At 38.9% G+C, this 20,119-nt stretch overlaps 1 protein-coding gene across 1 annotated transcript in view; it reads right to left on the bottom strand.

Annotated features, from left to right (window-relative positions):
* Positions 1-20,119, bottom strand: part of TECRL (trans-2,3-enoyl-CoA reductase like) — a 1,178,878-nt gene that overhangs the window by 987,293 nt on the left and 171,466 nt on the right. The window contains exon 4 of the mRNA XM_053700120.1: positions 7,120-7,133. Within this exon, the coding sequence (XP_053556095.1) occupies positions 7,120-7,133 (14 nt within the window). The remainder of the gene's footprint in view (positions 1-7,119; positions 7,134-20,119) is intronic.

Raw genomic sequence — 20,119 nt, 5'->3', positions numbered from 1 at the left:
GGTTCTATTGGTTTGTGAGTAGCTGTTTTTTCTATTGTGAGCTCCACTTCTTGCTCTGTCTCCTGTACAGCTTCACTTTGGTCAGCATCTCTTGCTGATTCAGTGGAGAGGTTCTCTTTATGGCTTTCGAGGGACATTTTTTCTGATGTTTGACTTTCATCAAAATAAACACTGCGGCTTATTGTGATCTTGTTGGTCTTTGGATGAAGAATTCTATAGCCTTTACTTTGTTCACTGTAGCCCATAAGAATGCCTTCTATGGCTGTGTTCTCTAATTTGGAGCGTTTCTCACTTGGAACATGGGCATATGCTTTACATCCAAACACTCTAATATGTCCCATACTAGGTTTTGATCCATTCCACATTTCATATGGGGTGCTCTCAATAGTTTTTGATGGTAGCCTGTTCTGTAAGTATGTTGCAGTCATTATTGCTTCACCCCAGTACTGGTTAGGTAAATTGGTGTCTGAAAGCATGCATCTTGCCATTTCTATGAGGGTGCGATTTTTCCTTTCTGCAACACCATTTTGCTCAGGAGTGTATGGTACAGTCGTTTGCTGTATAATGCCTTGTTTCTTCATGTATGACTCCACTTCCTTACTCATATATTCCCCTCCGTTGTCGGTACGTATTGTTCCTGGTTTCCGTTGAAATTCATTGCTGAATGTAGCTATAAATTCTTGAAGTTTCTCTGATGTCTCACTTTTGTGCTTCATCAGATATGTTGTTGTGTACCTGGAATAATCGTCAATGAAAGTCAGTAAATATCTGTTCCCGCCGGGTGTGGGGGTTTTCATTGGTCCACACACATCACTGTGTATGAGTTCCATGGGGTGAGTGGTTTTTCTTTGACTGGCTTGTGGAAGTGGGGTACGTGTGGCCTTTGCTTTGATACAACATGTGCACTTCATGAGCATGTCACAAGGCAAAATTATCATGTCTTCTGATAAACCTTCCTTTGCAAGTTCCTTTATGGCCTCTGGGTTTCGATGCCCTAATCGCCTGTGCCACAGGTGGATACATTTGTTGTGTGGATTATGAATGGCTGTTTTGGCTTGCTTCCTTTCAGTGATAAGTTTGTACAGGTGTTCGTTCAATCTTCCTTTTGCTAGGATTTGTTTCCTGTTTCGAATTGTGCATTCATTGCCTTGGAACTGAACTGTGAGTCCATTGTTAGCAAGAGTTTTCACTGATAGGAGGCTTCCTTCTAAACTTGAGACGTACAGAACATTCTTTACTAGAATGCTTTGCTTACCTCCTGATGGTGTGATGCAAGTCAGGAACCCTTGACCATTACCTTCAGCTGTAATACTTTTCCCATTTGCTAGGAAGACTTTATCTTTAGTATTGAAATCAATTTCTGTGAAGAATGTCTCGTCACTTGTCATGTGACTAGTTGCCCCTGAGTCAATGCACCATCCGTGTGGTGTACTATTCTGAGTCACTTTAAAGCTGCCGCTCCATGATGCAGCTGCAGTTTGCTTTGTGGCTGCCTTAGCTCTCTCTCTTGTAGGTGGTTCTAACCTTCGCTGCTCAGCTTTCCAGATCGAGCAGTTCTTTTTCAGGTGACCAACCTTTTTGCAGCGAAAACACACTCTGGTTTCTCTGTTTTGTTTTGTGCCTTCTTGCGCCTTCAGAGCTACCTCTGATCTCTCATTTTCTTCACTATGCATGTTTTCCTTTCTTCTATTATATTCATCAATTAGTTTTCCCTTAGCATATTCTAGTGTTAGTTCTTGTTCAGGTCTGGTTTCTAGAGCATTGATAAGGGCACTATATGACTCTGGAAGGCTGCATAGTAACAATGCTACTATATGATTGTCTTTAATTTCTTCTCCAATTGCACATAGCTGTTCCACAATCTCTAGCATAGCATTCACATGTTCACACATTTCCTGGCCTTTTTCCAGCCTCATCTTATATAGTTTGCGCAGCAAATATAGTTTACTATTTAAGTTTGAACGCTCATGCAGTTTTTGTAGTGCAGTCCACATACCTTTAGCTGTGTTTTCTTTTCTTATGTGAATGAGTTGATCATCCTCCACTAACAGGCTTATAACTGCTTTTGCTTGTCTGTTTTTCTTGTCCCATTCCCCTGGATTATCAGTGGGTCTGTTTGTATCCAGCACCTCCCATAAATCATCTTTGGATAACAGCATTTCAAGCTTAAACTTCCACAGCTGGTAGTTGGTATTATTTAACTTCGCTATTGCATATTTCACATCTGAACCACTTGCCATCTTTCAGTAATTTGGATGCAGCTCTTGTTTCCTCACACAGTATTTGCTTGGATCATAGATGCAACACTTACTGACTTGTTGTTTCGATACAGGGGGCTGGCAAATTTAAGTACATTTTGAAATTTGACAAAAAAAATTAATATACTGTTCATTTAAAATTAAAAACAAGAGCTACTGCATTGTCTTTTAATTATGTGTGTGATTATGTATTTTTCTGTATTTAATTGTCCTTTAAGTATTATTTTCTGATATTTGGAAACTAAATAAATCCCTCAGCAATATATATATATATATATATATATATATACACACACACACACACACACATATATATATATATATATATATATATATATATATGCAGTACTGTGCAAAAGTCTTGGGCATCCATTAGATTTGTTGTTTTAGCAAAGTTTTAATGACCATCCATATTTATTTTTCGGCCTCTTTATTAAGATACAAGAAAATATCGGCTAGATTTGGAGTTTTGTCGGTAACGACCCGAAAAACTAACGCCGGCTTTTTTCTGGCCTCACCATAAAAATAACTCTGGCATTGAGAGTCCACATAAAGGCTGCGTTAGGCTCCAAAAAAGGAGCGTAGAGCATTTTTAACGCAGCTTCAACTCTCGATACCAGAGTTGCTTACGGACGCGGCCAGCCTCAAAAACGTGCTCGTGCACGATTCCCCCATAGGAAACATTGGGGCTGTTTGAGCTGAAAAAAAACCTAACACCTGCAAAAAAGCCGCGTTCAGCTCTTAACGCAGCCCCATTGTATGCTATGGGGAAACACTTCCTACGTCTGCACCTAACACTCTAACATGTACCCCGAGTCTAAACACCCCTAACCTTACACTTATTAACCCCTAATCTGCCGCCCCCGCTATCGCTGACACCTGCATTTTATTTTTAACCCCTAATCTGCCGCTCCGTATAGCCGCTACTTACATTATCCCTATGTACCCCTAATCTGCTGCCCCTAACACCGCCGACCCCTATATTATATTTATTAACCCCTAATCTGCCCCCCACAACGTCGCAGCCAGCTACCTACAATAATTAACCCCTAATCTGCCGACCGCAAAGCGCCACCACCTACGTTATCCTTATGTACCCCTAATCTGCTGCCCCTAACACCGCCGACCCCTGTATTATATTTATTAACCCCTAATCTGCCCCCCACAACGTCGCCTCCACCTGCCTACACTTATTAACCCCTAATCTGCCGACCGGAGCTCACCGCTATTCTAATAAATGTATTAACCCCTAAAGCTAAGTCTAACCCTAACACTAACACCCCCCTAAGTTAAATTTAATTTACATCTAACGAAATTAATTAACTCTTATTAAATAAATTATTCCTATTTAAAGATAAATACTTACCTGTAAAATAAATCCTAATATAGCTACAATATAAATTATAATTATATTATAGCTATTTTAGGATTAATATTTATTTTACAGGTAACTTTGTATTTATTTTAACCAGGCACAATAGCTATTAAATAGTTAAGAACTATTTAATAGCTAAAATAGTTAAAATAATTACAAAATTACCTGTAAAATAAATACTAACCTAAGTTACAATTAAACCTAACACTACACTATCAATAAATTAATTAAATAAACTACCTACAATTACCTACAATTAACCTAACACTACACTATCAATAAATTAATTAAATACAATTCCTACAAATAAATACAATTAAATAAACTAGCTAAAGTACAAAAAATAAAAAAGAACTAAGTTACAAAAAATAAAAAAATATTTACAAACATAAGAAAAATATTACAATTTTAAACTAATTACACCTACTCTAAGCCCCCTAATAAAACAACAAAGCCCCCCAAAATAAAAAATGCCCTACCCTATTCTAAATTACTAAAGTTAAAAGCTCTTTTACCTTACCAGCCCTGAACAGGGCCCTTTGCGGGGCATGCCCCAAGAAGTTCAGCTCTTTTGCCTGTAAAAAAAAACATACAATACCCCCCCCAACATTACAACCCACCACCCACATACCCCTAATCTAACCCAAACCCCCCTTAAATAAACCTAACACTAAGCCCCTGAAGATCATCCTACCTTGTCTTCACCTCACCAGGTATCACCGATCCTTCCTGGCTCCAAAATCTTCATCCAACCCAAGCGGGGGTTGGCGATCCATCATCCGGTGGCTGAAGAGGTCCAGAAGAGGCTCCAAAGTCTTCATCCTATCCGGGAAGAAGAGGCGATCCGGACCGGCAACCATCTTGATCCAAGCGGCATCTTCTATCTTCATCCGATGACGACCGGCTCCATCCTGAAGACCTCCACCGCGGACCCATCTTCTTCCGGCGACGTCCAACTGAAGAATGACGGTTCCTTTAAGGGACATCATCCAAGATGGCGTCCCTCGAATTCCGATTGGCTGATAGGATTCTATCAGCCAATCGGAATTAAGGTAGGAATATTCTGATTGGCTGATGGAATCAGCCAATCAGAATCAAGTTCAATCCGATTGGCTGATCCAATCAGCCAATCAGATTGAGCTCGCATTCTATTGGCTGTTCCAATCAGCCAATAGAATGCGAGCTCAATCTGATTGGCTGATTGGATCAGCCAATCGGATTGAACTTGATTCTGATTGGCTGATTCCATCAGCCAATCAGAATATTCCTACCTTAATTACGATTGGCTGATAGAATCCTATCAGCCAATCGGAATTTGAGAGACGCCATCTTGGATGACGTCCCTTAAAGGAACCATCATTCTTCAGTTGGACATCGCCGGAAGAAGATGGGTCCGCGGTGGAGGTCTTCAGGATGGAGCCGGTCGTCATCGGATGAAGATAGAAGATGCCGCTTGGATCAAGATGGTTGCCGGTCCGGATCGCCTCTTCTTCCCGGATAGGATGAAGACTTTGGACCCTCTTCTGGACTTCTTCAGTGGATGTCTAGCCCCCGCTTGGGTTGGATGAAGATATCGGAGCCAGGACGGATCGGTGATGCCCGGTGAGGTGAAGACAAGGTAGGATGATCTTCAGGGGCTTAGTGTTAGGTTTATTTAAGGGGGGTTTGGGTTAGATTAGGGGTATGTGGGTGGTGGGTTGTAATGTTGGGGGGGGGTATTGTATGGTTTTTTTTACAGGCAAAAGAGCTGAACTTCTTGGGGCATGCCCCGCAAAGGGCCCTGTTCAGGGCTGGTAAGGTAAAAGAGCTTTTAACTTTAGTAATTTAGAATAGGGTAGGGCATTTTTTATTTTGGGGGGCTTTGTTGTTTTATTAGGGGGCTTAGAGTAGGTGTAATTAGTTTAAAATTGTTGTAATATTTTTCTTATGTTTGTAAATATTTTTTTATTTTTTGTAACAGTTCTTTTTTATTTTTTGTACTTTAGCTAGTTTATTTAATTGTATTTATTTGTAGGAATTGTATTTAATTAATTTATTGATAGTGTAGTGTTAGGTTAATTGTAGGTAATTGTAGGTAGTTTATTTAATTAATGTATTGATAGTGTAGTGTTAGGTTTAATTGTAACTTAGGTTAGTATTTATTTTACAGGTAATTTTGTAATTATTTTAACTATTTTAGCTATTAAATAGTTCTTAACTATTTAATAGCTATTGTACCTGGTTAAAATAAATACAAAGTTACCTGTAAAATAAATATTAATTCTAAAATAGCTATAATATAATTATAATTTATATTGTAGCTATATTAGGATTTATTTTACAGGTAATTTTGTAATTATTTTAACTATTTTAGCTATTAAATAGTTCTTAACTATTTAATAGCTATTGTACCTGGTTAAAATAAATACAAAGTTACCTGTAAAATAAATATTAATTCTAAAATAGCTATAATATAATTATAATTTATATTGTAGCTATATTAGGATTTATTTTACAGGTAAGTATCTTTAAATAGGAATAATTTATTTAATAAGAGTTAATTAATTTCGTTAGATGTAAATTATATTTAACTTAGGGGGGTGTTAGTGTTAGGGTTAGACTTAGCTTTAGGGGTTATTACATTTATTAGAGTAGCGGTGAGCTCCAGTCGGCAGATTAGGGGTTAATAATTGAAGTTAGGTGTCGGCGATGTTAGGGAGGGCAGATTAGGGGTTAATACTATTTATTATAGGGTTAGTGATGCGGATTAGGGTTTAATAACTTTATTATAGTAGCGCTCAGGTCCGCTCGGCAGATTAGGGGTTAATAAGTGTAGGCAGGTGGAGGCGACGTTGTGGGGGGCAGATTAGGGGTTAATAAATATAATATAGGGGTCGGCGGTGTTAGGGGCAGCAGATTAGGGGTACATAAGGATAACGTAGGTGGCGGTGCTTTGCGGTCGGCAGATTAGGGGTTAATAAGTGATAGCAGATGGAGGCGACATTGAGGGGGGCAGATTAGGGGTTAATAAATATAATACAGGGGTCGGCGGTGTTAGGGGGAGCAGATTAGGGGGGTACATAAGGATAACGTAGGTGGCGGTCAGCAGATTAGGGGTTAAAAAAATGTATTCGAGTGTCGGCGATGTGGGGGGACCTCGGTTTAGGGGTACATAGGTAGTTTATGGGTGTTAGTGTACTTTAGAGTACAGTAGTTAAGAGCTTTAGAAACCGGCGTTAGCCAGAAAGCTCTTAACTACTGACTTTTTTCCTGCGGCTGGAGTTTTGTCGTTAGATGTCTAACGCTCACTTCAGAAACGACTCTAAATACCGGAGTTAGAAAAATCCCATTGAAAAGATAGGATACGCAATTGACGTAAGGGGATCTGCGGTATGGAAAAGTCGCGGCTGAAAAGTGAGCGTTAGACCCTATTTTGAGTGACTCCAAATACCGGCGGTAGCCTAAAACCAGCGTTAGGAGCCTCTAACGCTGGTTTTCACGGCTAACGCCAAACTCCAAATCTAGCCGTATGTAAACAAAATATAAAAAACACAATTTTCAGAACAAAATGGCTTCTTCAGGTAAAAGTCAGCATTTAGTGTGACCTCCCTTAACACTAAGCACACCTTGAACTCTATTGGGGAGACTTTCTTGAAGTTTTCTGAAGTAATCTTCAGGTATATTATACCAGGCTTCTTTCAGCACTTCCCAGAGTTCTTCTTTAGATTTTTGTTGCCTTTTATTTCTTTCTCTGTCTAGGTGATTCCATACTGCCTCAAATGCAGGACATACCCACGGCCATGTATCACTGAAGGCCGCAAGCACTCATTCTTCCATTGCGCTCCAACTCTTCACATATTGTTGATGATTGGACCCAAAAATGTTTTGTTTTTTTAATACTGCATACAAATATTCTGTATTTTCTGGCTGTATTCTTATAAAGAGACTGAGAAATAATTATGTATGGTCATTATACCATTGTTAAAACAACAAATATAATGGTGGCCTAAGTTTTTTGCACAGTACTCTATATCTATCTATACAGTACATTTCCTGTTTGTGAGCACGGCTACATGCCGGAGTGAGATTTTCTTTGTCTTGAAGAAGGCTCTGATGTGAGCGGAAACGTCGACTTTGTCCTTAATGACTTGTTGTGACTCCAAATAAAAACATTTTTTGGTTCTTCAAAATATCCTGAGAGTGCCCTTCACTTCCAAACTTAATTATATCTATCTATATATACAGAAATTAACAACATTCTCAAACTGGACCGGGTACAAATCCTATGACCCAGCAAAATTCACAGCCCTAGGTGCTCAATAGAATTTTCTCTGTGTGTGGTATTAATTAATTTGTTTTCAAAATTGTCTCTATGGGCTTTGCACCCAGACTTGTCTGGAGTTAACTGCCTGGGTCTCTGGGGCTGTGTATTTTGCAGGGTCATAGGATGTGTACCCGGTCCTGTTTGAGAGTGCAGTCTATTTACTTGTTTTGTATGTGTCTAGGGAGATTACATAAGGCCTGTGCACCCTTGTGGGGTTTCCAGTTTGTTTGATTGAAAGCATGCATTGTTTGGCTGTGGATAGGGACCCAGGCGGGAAGGTACCTTGACTTTAAATCACTATGCTCACAAATCTTGGAGTATATCATGTTCGGTTTATCATTAATTTAAATTATGAAAACTGTTTAAAATCAAGCAATATTAATCACTATTTATTAGCTATTGGCTCCCGAAAATGTTTTTTTCATACTGGCCGAATTTGGAGCCATGTAGATTGAGCGATCACAATGCTATATTGTATTTTCTGGTAAAAACCCACCGTTGCGAACAAGTATTCAATAGAAAAGCTACTAAAAAGGACTTTTGGAGATTTAAGTGCCTGTTTTTCGAAATAGATACTAGGAAGTCTCCCAAAACTGACACATATACAAAAGCCTATTCACCTCTATGGGGCTGAATTATCATTGTGCGAGCGGACAAGATCCGATATTGTGGATCATGTCCGCCACACATCGATAAATGCCAACAGCATACGCTGTCGGCATTTATCATTGCACCAGCAGTTCTTGTGAACTGCTAGTGCAATGCCGCCCCCTGCAGATTCACGGCCAGTAGCAGGGGGTGTCAATCAACCAGATCGCATTTGATCGGGTTGATTTCTGGCGATGTCTGTCCACCGCCTCAGAGCAGGCGGACAGGTTATGGAGCAGCAGTCTTTAGACTGCTGCTTCATAACTTGTGTTTCCGGCGAGCCTTCAGGCTCGATGGAAGCACGCGGCATCAAGTTCCATACGGAGCTTGATAAATATGCCCCTATACCTCTAATGTTCACTTAGCAAGGAAAATACTTATTTAAATGTTTGAATTTATCCTGTTGTCATCACAAGACCTCAACACTCAGCATTCATAAAAAAATACCATTTGTATCTTGGCAGGATGGATATACTTCTATAGGCACTTAAAGGGACAGTAACGTCCAAAAAAAAACTTTCATGTTTCAAATAGGGCATGCAATTTTAAACAACTTTCCAATTTACTTTTATCACCGATTTTGCTTTGTTCTCTTGGTATTCTTAGTTGAAAGCTTAACCTAGGAGGTTCATATGCTAATTTCTTAGACCTTGAAGGCCACCTTTAATCTAAATGCATTTTGATAGTTTTTCACCACTAGAGGGCATTAGTTCACATGTTTCATATAGATAACATTGAGCTCATGCACGTTAATTTACCATAAAGACAGCTCTAATTGGTTAAAATGCAAGTCTGTCAAAAGAACTGAAATAAGGGGGCAGTCTGCTGAGGCTTAGATACTAGGTAATTACAGAGGTAAAACGTGTATAATTATAACTGTGTTGGTTATGCAAGACTGGGGAATTGGTAATTAAAGGGACACTGAACCCAATTTTTTTTCTTTTGTGATTCATATAGAGCATGCAATTTTAAGCAACTTTCTAATTTACTCCTATTATCAATTTTTCTTTGTTCTCTTGCTATATTTATTTGAAAAAGAAGGTATTTAAGCTAAGGAGCCAGCCAATTGTTGGTTGAGAACCCTGGACAGCACTTGTTTATTGGTGCTGTCCAATCAGCAAGAACAACCCAGGTTGTTCACCAAAAATGGGTCGGCATCTAAACTGACATTCTTGCTTTTCAAATAAAGATACCAAGAGAATGAAAAAAATTTGATAATAGGAGTAAATTAAAAAGTTGCTTAAATTGCATGCTCTATCTGAATCACAAAAGAAAAAAAATTGGGTTCAGTGTCCCTTTAAGGGATTATCTATTTTTTAAAACAACAAAAATTCTGGTGTTGACTGTCCCTTTAAGGACAACATCATCTACAAATGGCATAATTTTATATTTCATATTTGATTGTATTTCTCACTTGCACTGTTGTGATTGTCACAAACAGTACAGACGTTACTAAAATGGGTTTGTACAGTAGGTTGCATAATCACAGCTTTAATAATTATTGCAATCTGTTTCCATCCACACCATTCCTAACCCATCGAAATAAGGGCTTTTGACAACTTTCACAAGGGTAAACTGCATCTAAGCCTCTGCAAACTGCCCCTTTTTTCAGTTCTTTTGACAGACTTGCAGTCTAGCCAATCAGTGCCTGCTCCCAGATTACTTCACGTGCACGAGCACAGTGTTATCTATATGAAATATGTGAGCTAACAACCTCTAGTGGTGAAAAACTGTTAAAATGCAATCTGAAAGAGGTGGGCTTCAAGGTCTAAGAAATTAGCATATGAACCTCCTACGTTAAGCTTTCAACTAAGAATACCAAGAGAACAAAGCAAAATTGGTGATAAAAGTAAATTGGAAAATTGTTTAAAATTGCATGCTCTATCTGAATCATGAAAGTTTATTTTGACCTAGACTGTCCCTTTAAATAGTCTAAATACTTTTTTTTTTTTTTTTTTTTGCGTGGCCCTAAAATCTGTTTTTGAGTTTGAGAATTAGCCAAAATCGTGGTATTGTGATCATGCCAAATAAAAAAAGTAGCCTTTTCGGAAAAACTGCCGAAAAGGTGGCTACCGATAGATTGAGGTCAAAACCTTGTTTTAACCATCCACATTTTTGCTGCTACAATTGTTTAGAGCTGAATGCTTTGCTGCAAAAACGTTTTAGTGTAGGAATATATTTGAGATAACACTGCAATGTTAATAATGGAGCTTAAGTCACTCTGTCAAGAGTGAGGGTTAGGGATAAGACTTGGGCTATTTTTAAAACATGGATAAGCAGCTTTATCTGGCATCCATATGATTAGCAAGTCTTATTTACAACACAGAGTACTGTTTTGGCAGCAGCTACATTTTTGTCAGTGTTGATATTGGAGCCAATACTGTGAATTTACATTTCCTTTAGATAGACAGACAAACTGTAAGTTTATATCCCCCTCAATGCAACAAAAGTGAATAGACCTGTGCATTACTGACACACAAGTTAGATCATTGAAACACAAGTACACCTGTGATTACCAATTTGCCTAATTGCATGAACATGGTTATAAAATGACCTGTGAACACCACAACATTCTCAAATTTGTTTATCTGCATTTCTGCATCATGGCTCCAAATGGAAAACGATTGCCGGAGGTATTGAAAAATCTGATTATGAAACTTAAAGGGACATAATACTCACATGCTAAATCACTTGAAACTGATGCAGTATAACTGTAAAAAGCTGACAGGAAAATATCACCTGAGCATCTCTATGTAAAAAAGGAAGATATTTTACCTCACAATCTCCTCAGCTCAGCAGAGTAAGTTCTGTGTAAAAAGTTATACTTCAGCTGCTCCCAGCTGCAGGTAAAAAAAAAAAAAAAAAAAATGAAGAAATGAACAGCAGCCAATCAGCAGTGCTGAGGTCATGAACTCTTACTGTGATCTCATGAGATTTGACTTATCTCTCATGAGATTTCATAGTAAACTTCCTTTACCTGATTGGTGAAATAATATGAGAGTTCACGATGCTCATCCCCTAAGATGTCCCAGGACAGACACACTAAAATGCTGCTTAGAAATCCTTTACAATGTGAGGTGGCTACTGAGCAACTTTTGAGGTAAAATATCTTTCTTTTTTACATAGAGATGTTAAGGAGATATTTTCTAGTCAGCTTTTTACAGCTATGGTGCATCACTTTCAAGTGTTTAAACATTTGGGTATTATGGCCCTTTAACAAAGATGGAAAAGGATACAGGATGATCAGTGACCCACTAAAAATCAAACAAAACACAGTTGCAGCAGTAATTTAGGAGGTATAGAACAAGCCATAGTACCACTAATCAGAGCTGCAGTGGCCATCCTCTTAAAATAACACTATAGACAGTGCGCTACTTGCGTAATCTAGCTCTGAAAAACAGATGGGCAAGTGCTTCAGACTTGGCTCAGGGGTTATCAATGGAAATGTGAGTTTCCATGACAGCTCAGACAGTGCAAAGGACATTGCATAACATCAACCTCTTTGGATGCTTCCATGGAAAAAAAAACTAGCTTGCTTTTTGGCACAAAATTGCAAGATTAAACTTTGCTAAGGAACATGAAAAGAAGCCTGATGAATATTGGGAGCACATTCTTCGGTCAGATCAGACCAAGAGAAATTTGTTTGGCTCAGATGGAATACCGGGCCAGGACTACAACAGTGAATGCATAGTCCCAACAGTTAAGCATGAAGGTGGGAGTGTGATGATATATGGCTGCATGAGTGCAAAAGATTTTGGAGGATGTCATGAATATCTGTGGATATATCAAAATACTGGCTGGCAAAATGACTCCCAGTCTCCAGAAGCTTGGCAGAAGAGGACTATTCCAGCATTATAAACAACCCAAAGCACACTGACAAAATTATAAAGGAGTTTCTAAAGAAGAAAAAAGGGGAAACTATGTCCTGGCCAAGTATGTCGCTTAACTTGAATCCAATAAAACACGTTTGGGGTATTTTAAAGATAGAACAATACAAAACCTCCAGCAAAGAGCAGCTGGAAAAATTGTCTCTACAGAATGGCAGAACATCTCTACAGAAATGTGTGGCAACACTGGTATACTCCATTCCAAGGAGGATTGTGATTGTCATAAAAAATAAAAGGAGGACATTCAAAGTATTGAATCTCAGTAATGAAAGGTGTAATGACTTTTGTTGCATTGAGTTCCTACTGTGGGGGCCTATATTTTTTAATATAGTAAATCTAAACTGTTAGTTTACGTAAGAGCAAATACCCTACTGTTCAACTTAGAAGTAATGCAATACTGTAGGTGATGGAGCTTTTAATCATTTCCCTATGGGCTTTTCTCACAGGCTTGTCTTGTGTTAACTGCCTGAGTCACTGAAAGCTGTGCAGCTGTCTGTGAATGCTGGTGAGCACCCAAGGCTGTACATTTTTGCAGTGTCATGGCCGTGTTTAGAAAGCATTTTAAAGGGACAGTCTAGGCCAAAATAAACTTTCATGATTCAATTTTAAACAATTTTCCAATTTACTTTTATCACCAATTTTGCTTTGTTCTCTTGGTATTCTTAGTTGAAAGCTTAACCTAGGAGGTTCATATGCTAATTTCTTAGACCTTGAAGCCCACCTCTTTCAGATTGCATTTTAACAGTTTTTCACCACTAGAGGGTGTTAGTTCACGTATTTCATATAGATAACACTGTGCTCGTGCACGAGAAGTTATCTGGGAGCAGGCACTGATTGGCTAGACTGCAAGTCTGTCAAAAGAACTGAAAAAAGGGGCAGTTTGCAGAGGCTTAGATACAAGATAATCACAGAGGTTAAAAGTATATTATTATAAATGTGTTAGTTATGCAAAACTGGGAAATGGGTAATAAAGGGATTATCTATCTTTTAAAATAATAACAATTCTGGTGTAGACTGTCCCTTTAAGGCAGTGATTTAAAAAAAAAAATGTCTCTGTGATTTAGTATTTTTCTTAGCTGTATATCAAAATATAGATAATTGTTATCTTTTCTGAGATTCAAATTACTCATTAGGTAAATTCTTGTTAATCAAGCAGTTATTTTTAAACTTATTGAAAGAGAAATCTTACAAATGTTTTATTTTAGGAGTATTTTTTAATAGCCCCCTATTTCACAAAAGTGAATATTATTTCTGTTGTGCTAAAATAGCTTTACATCTTCTGTTATGCTGTAGGCTTTTCAAATGACACTTTTTAGTCATAGGAGTGAAATTCTCTAGGTTTTAATATTATTCCCTTATAAGCGAAGACAGTCACTGATCTGAAATGTATTAAATGCCCCCTGGTTTTCAAGACACGCATCAGTCTCAAAGATAGCTTAAAATGAATCAGAACTTATTAGGAAATGAATACATTATTGCATTGATATTTTCATTTCTCTAATGTGACAAAGGAAAAGTAAAAAGGTATCACCTAAGGTGTATATTTATCAATGTGTGAGCGGACATGATACAAAGTAGCGTATCATGTCCGATGCACCTTGATAAAAGCCGACAGCATACGCCGGTCCCTCTGAGTGTTATTGCATTGTCTTGTTATCTTGCATTTTGTTGATTATGCAAATCTACAGTGTTTACTGGTTCTTTAAGTAATTATAACAGTAACGCCGAGTAGCGGTTAAAATGTAACTTTTATTCACTCACCAGGTTCACTGTTACTAGTAAGGCCAGCATTACCGGATTGAGCTTTAGGCTTTTCTTACACTGTTATGGATAAGATCATGTGACATAGTTGCTGCCAATTTGACAAGCTACACACAGTGGGGATGGGAGTTGGTGGTCAAAGTACTGGAATTCCAGGTGTATCATAGAACTGCACTCATTGTTTGCATGAGTGTGAGTATTTGCTTTTTTATGTATCTAGCAACAAACACCATGACATTTGGTAACTTAAAGGGACATGAATTTCAAAAATGTATTTCATTATTCAGACAGAACATACAATTTTAAACAACTTTCGAATTTACTTATTGAGGCCGAATTATCAAATGTCTTGCGGACCTGATCCGACAGTGCGGATCAGGTCCGCAAGACATCGCTGAATGCGGAGAGCAATACGCTCTCCGTATTCAGCATTGCACCAGCAGCTCACAAGAGCTGCTGGTGCAACGCCGCCCCCTGCAGACTCCCGGCCAATGGGCCGCCAGCAGGGGGTGTCAATCAACCCGATCGTACTCGATCGGGTTGATTTGTGGCGATTCCTGTCCGCCTGCTCAGAGCAGGCGGACAGGGTTATGGATCAGCGGTCTTTGTGACCGCTGCTCCATAACTTGTGTTTCTGGCGAGTCTGAAGACTCGCCAGAAACACGGGCCGTCAAGCTCCATTCGGAGCTTGATAGATAGGCCCCCTATTGTCAATTTTTGCTTCATTCTCTTGGGATCCTTTATTGAAGGAGCAGCAATGCACTGTTAGCTGAACACATCGGTAAGCAATAATAAGGGACACAACCACCGATAAGCAGCTAGCAGACGGCTCCTGAGCCTACCTAGGTATGATTTTCAACAAAGAAAACAAAGCAAATTAGATAATAGAAGAAAATTAGAAAGTTGTTTATAATCTTAGACTCTATCTGAATTATGAAAGAAAATGTTTGGGGGTTTCATGTGCCTTTAAAGACTATTAGGTAACAGTTGTGAGAGATTATACTTTTTTAAAGACTGATCACAGGTTACCATATTGTTTTACTTTAAAAAAAATACAATCCATCATATTTATATGCTACACTTTCATATGGACGGCAGAAAATGTTTGACTCCAATGCCCCTTTAATGAACTAACACAATTTTGCACATTCCAACAAAGCAATTGGTCTTGCAATCCTCTGTAAGTTAGTGATAAGCATCTTATTATACTTTCAAGGATATGGAAAGTTTGATTACAACTATTATAAATCTTTTGGGGACTTTATGGCAACATGTAATATCAAGTATCTGCCCGTCTGAGGATTAGTTTGATTTCTAGACACAGTATCACATAACTGTTTATGGCGCTAGTTGTAAATATTCTTTTTTTGTGGCTCCGCATGTTGCATATGGATTGTGACACCCACCTTATTGTTCTAAAAATATATCAGTTGCTGAGGTTATAATAAATGTTTGCATATATCAAATACTAGAGTGATAAGAGCAGTCCATTGCAAACAATTTCCTCCCACTAGTGGATAAACTATTCCCTTATAATATATGCCAATTCATCTGCTGAATAATACAACTGGGGATAAATTGTGCAACTAACTACATAGTTTTGCATAATAGAATATAATTGTCAATTCAAATGTAGCAGATTTGAACACAGAAAGTCATGCATAGCTTTATGACATTGTCTAGTTCTTGAGTACAATCAAGTTACAGTGAATATAAAAGACTACACACCCTTATAAAATTGCAGGTTTTTGAAATGTAATGACAGAAATAACACCAATGTAAATATCAGACTTTTTCCATCTGTAATGTGATCTTCCATCAAACAAAAATTCAGTGGAAAAACAACAACAAATAGTTAATTATTAGGAACATTTTAAATAAATAAAAAAAAAAACTCCAACATCCTGATTGCATAATGAGGACTCACAGTTAACCAATCACATTCTAAGGGTCCGATTTATTAACGGCCAAATGCATCTTTATGCATCTTAAGACCGCTGCTCCTTAACTCGTCCGCCACCTCTGAGGCGGCGGACAGCAAGTTGATTGACACCCCGTGCTAGCGGCCGATTGGCCACAAATCTTCAGGGGGCGGCATTGCACAAGCAGTTCAACAGAACTGCTTTTGCAATGATAAATGCTGACAGTGGATCATGTCCGTCCGCAGGATAATAAATTGGCCCCTAAATCATGCCTGTAGGTAAATAGCATACGCCTTCCATCAATGAAATTAATTCTGATTAAACCCAGATAAAATTTAGCTGTTGCTGTAGGATTTGCTTGAATTCTTGAGGTTGCATCCTACTGGGAGAGCCATGGTTCACAAAGAGTTACCAAAGAAAATGTGAGATCTATTTTTTTTTTTTATGTACCAATCAGGAGAGGGGTACAAGAGAATATTGAAAGCATTGAATGTACAATGGAGCACTGTCAAAAACATCATCTATAAGTGTAGAAAATGTGGCACCACAGAGATATTGCAAAGATCAGGAGGACCCTTTAAAGATGATCAGGAGACGAGGAGAAAACCAGGGAGGCTACCAAGAGGCCAACAGCAACACTTAAGGACCTATATACAGATGCAACTTATTTTTTTACATCCATTTTTTATGTATACACATCTTGCACTCACACAATTCTTCACAATTTCCTCGCCTTCTATCCATTCCTCTCCCTTGCTTGTTCACCCTCTCTTGTACTAAATTGCAATCCTCTCCGTCACTCATAAATTTAGGTTGTTATATTCCAAACTTGAACCCCAGCCCTAGTGCTATACAGCTTTGATCTTTCATGCACCTTGTTCTAAGAAGAATCAATTATTTTGGCGCAAAACCTTATGGCCTCTGTCAGAAAGCTGAAGATGAAGAGGAATTTCATATTCCAGCATGACAATGATCTAAAGCACACATACAAGTTGACCAAAGGGATGGCTTCAGAGCCCTGACCTCAATCCATTCAAAAACCAGTGAAATGACCTAAAGAGAGCTGTACACAGGAGACCCCCTCACAATGAAAAGAAATTAAACTTTTTTTGCAAAGAAGAGTGGGAGCTAATTCCAAAGTCTAGGGGGTCCATTTATCATTGTGCGGATGGACATGATCCGCTATATCGAACCATGTCTGCTGCACATCGATAAATGCCGACAGCATACACTGTCGGCATTTATCATTGCACCAGCAGTTCTTGTGAACGGCTGGTGCAAAACCGCCGCTAGCAGGGGGTGTCAATCAACCCGATCATATTCGATCGAGTTGATTTCTGTCCGCCCCCACAGAGCAGGCGGACAGGTTATGGAGCAGCTGTCTTTAGACCAATGTTTTATAACTTGTGTTTCTGGCGAGCCTGAAGCCTCGCCAGAAACACGGGGCATCAAGCTCCGTTCGGAGCTTGATAAATAAACCCCTAGGTGTGCAAGGTTAATAGAGATTTTTTCACAAAGACTTGATGTTGTAATAAATGCAAAAGGTGCTTTCACACAATATTAGTTGGGTGGGGTGTGCAGACTTATACAGTCAGGGTGTTGTAGTTTTTGTTTCTAATTTTTTTATTTTTTTAAATAATCTCATTATAATAACATTTAGGCTAGTATTGTTCTAAAAATGTATTCAATCCCAATATAAATATACTTGCTTGATCTACTTAATAATAATTGATAATGAATGAGAATAACGTTTTACTTGCTTTGTATATATGTTATACCTTATTTGTTACATATTTTGATACTGCAGTTTGGGCATAAAATATTTTTATAATAAAAATATATATCTCTTTAACCCTCCTGTCGATCAAGGATTTAAAGTACCATTAAATACAGTAGAATTGCATAAAAAATATAAAGCAATAACACTTACTCTGAGGGCAAGATTACATATACGACGTAAGTTTTAGAGCAACTACTGAAACCTCCATCGCCCGTGAGTTCACCTCGCACATCGGGTGAATAACATATACGGCACCGGCAGATAATATACTGCCGTAAGTCTAACAATCTGGTGACATTCAGAAATGTGCGTTGCCAGTGACTTACAGCAGTATATGATCTGCCGGTGCTTAAGCAAAAAACAAAAAAAAGTTTAAATTGCACGTGAAAATCTAATCCGCCTCCAAAAAAATTAAACTGACAAAACCCCTTTTATCCGCCCACCCCCCACAACACAACTACTAATAAAAGTATTAACCACTAAACCGTCAACCCCCCACATCGCAAAGCACCTAATTACACTATTAACCCTTAATCCGCCAACCACCCACAACGCAAAGTACCTAATTACACTATTAACCCATAATCTGCCAACCCCCACAACACAAAGAACCTTAAACCCCCACAATGCAATCTAATTACACTATAAACCCCTAAACCGCCAACCCCCCACAACACAAAATATTAAACTAATTACTAAGTCCCCTAACCTAACACCCCCTTAGTTAACCCCAATTACAATACACTAACATAAAATAAAAAAATACTAACTACATTAAAAAAAAAATAAACGGGGGCGGAGCCAACTGCCGTGCTGAGAAGACGTTTGTGGACAGAGCTCTGCTCACAAACCTGAATATAACTGCTATTAAAACCCTATATAACAAGAAAAACACGGAAAGAAGTGTTTATAAGTAAGATTGCACTGAGATTTTGGGGCTGTATCACTTATTTGAGTGCCAGATCGGACAGGATCACCGCCTATCTGCCTTTTCTACCTCTCTCCTACAACCGGCCTTAACGCTCCTGGTAAGCTGCACTCCGGAGGGTCGGGGCTCCGCTCCGGAGTGATTTGTGAAGAGGTGACCGGTGTTGGAGGTGGAGGATCACTAAGAAGAGACCGCTTCACACCCTAGCTGCTGGGCTACAGTACTGGCTTACTGCTCGGACCTCCCGGGCATTCACGCAGCACCTCCCTGAGCGGCCCTTGCAGATCGTGGGCAGACATTGAAGAGGACTGTTCCGGTCATTGTGTATGGTGGTCCGGTCGAGATGTAGTGACCAGCGGAGCCACATGATACTACAGAAATACCCGGTAAGGCGGTGTTAATTTTTTTTTAATCCCCGGCACCCCAGCTTGACATTTGCTCCTCTGCCACTACACTGACTATTACAAAAGCGAGCAAAGGGGGAAAAAAGAAAATAATAAAAGGAAATATAGCCATAATCCCAAGGAAAATTACGGTCAATTGGACTTTAATACCTGTCCCTTGATCAGGAAGGCCCTGATACCATAGTGCAAACCACTCTAAAAGGCGCCAAAATCCGCCATCTTTGGCCCTAACATAGGCCTATAAGTGTTACGCAGCATATGTAAACTTGCTAAGGATTACACCACAACAGGATCACTACAATATCAGCTAAAAAGGAGAGAACTTCTACCACATAAAGCTTTATTGTCTGAACCACTAATTAAACGTTGGAATACTTTTAAAGAGCCATAGGTGTTACAGACCTGATGTTCATATAGTGTTTTATTTGCTCTCAAGGACTGCACCCCTGCAGAAGCTTAGTGTGTCTGCCTGCCATTTCTCTGGCAGTCTATACCCAGTGTGTGATTACAGAACCTGCTTAAGCCTAATAACTTTTTCAAATAGCAGCTTTAAATACAGGAGACATTCCTATTGCAGGGACACTAACTATACACACATCAGCCTCAGAGAAGCACAACTACTGAGATATATTCCACCTGTGCCACCCTAACAGCCAGTGCATGATACATGCAATACTTCAGTAACCCCACTCTATGTTTCTGGTCCCTTATCCAACACAGCGGGACTTTTTAGGCTCAGTGACCCTTTTGTGTTACATTATTGCTGCTGCGACAGCACAGGTGTCTCTGGGCTTTGACCCAGGGTGGAGTGTTATTTTATTATCTGTCTAACCATATTTTTTACCCACAGATT

The sequence above is a fragment of the Bombina bombina genome, chromosome 2, assembly GCF_027579735.1.
Source record: "Bombina bombina isolate aBomBom1 chromosome 2, aBomBom1.pri, whole genome shotgun sequence".
NCBI classification, from domain to species: Eukaryota; Metazoa; Chordata; class Amphibia; order Anura; family Bombinatoridae; genus Bombina; species Bombina bombina.
This window is presented reverse-complemented; position numbering and strand designations above follow the sequence as displayed.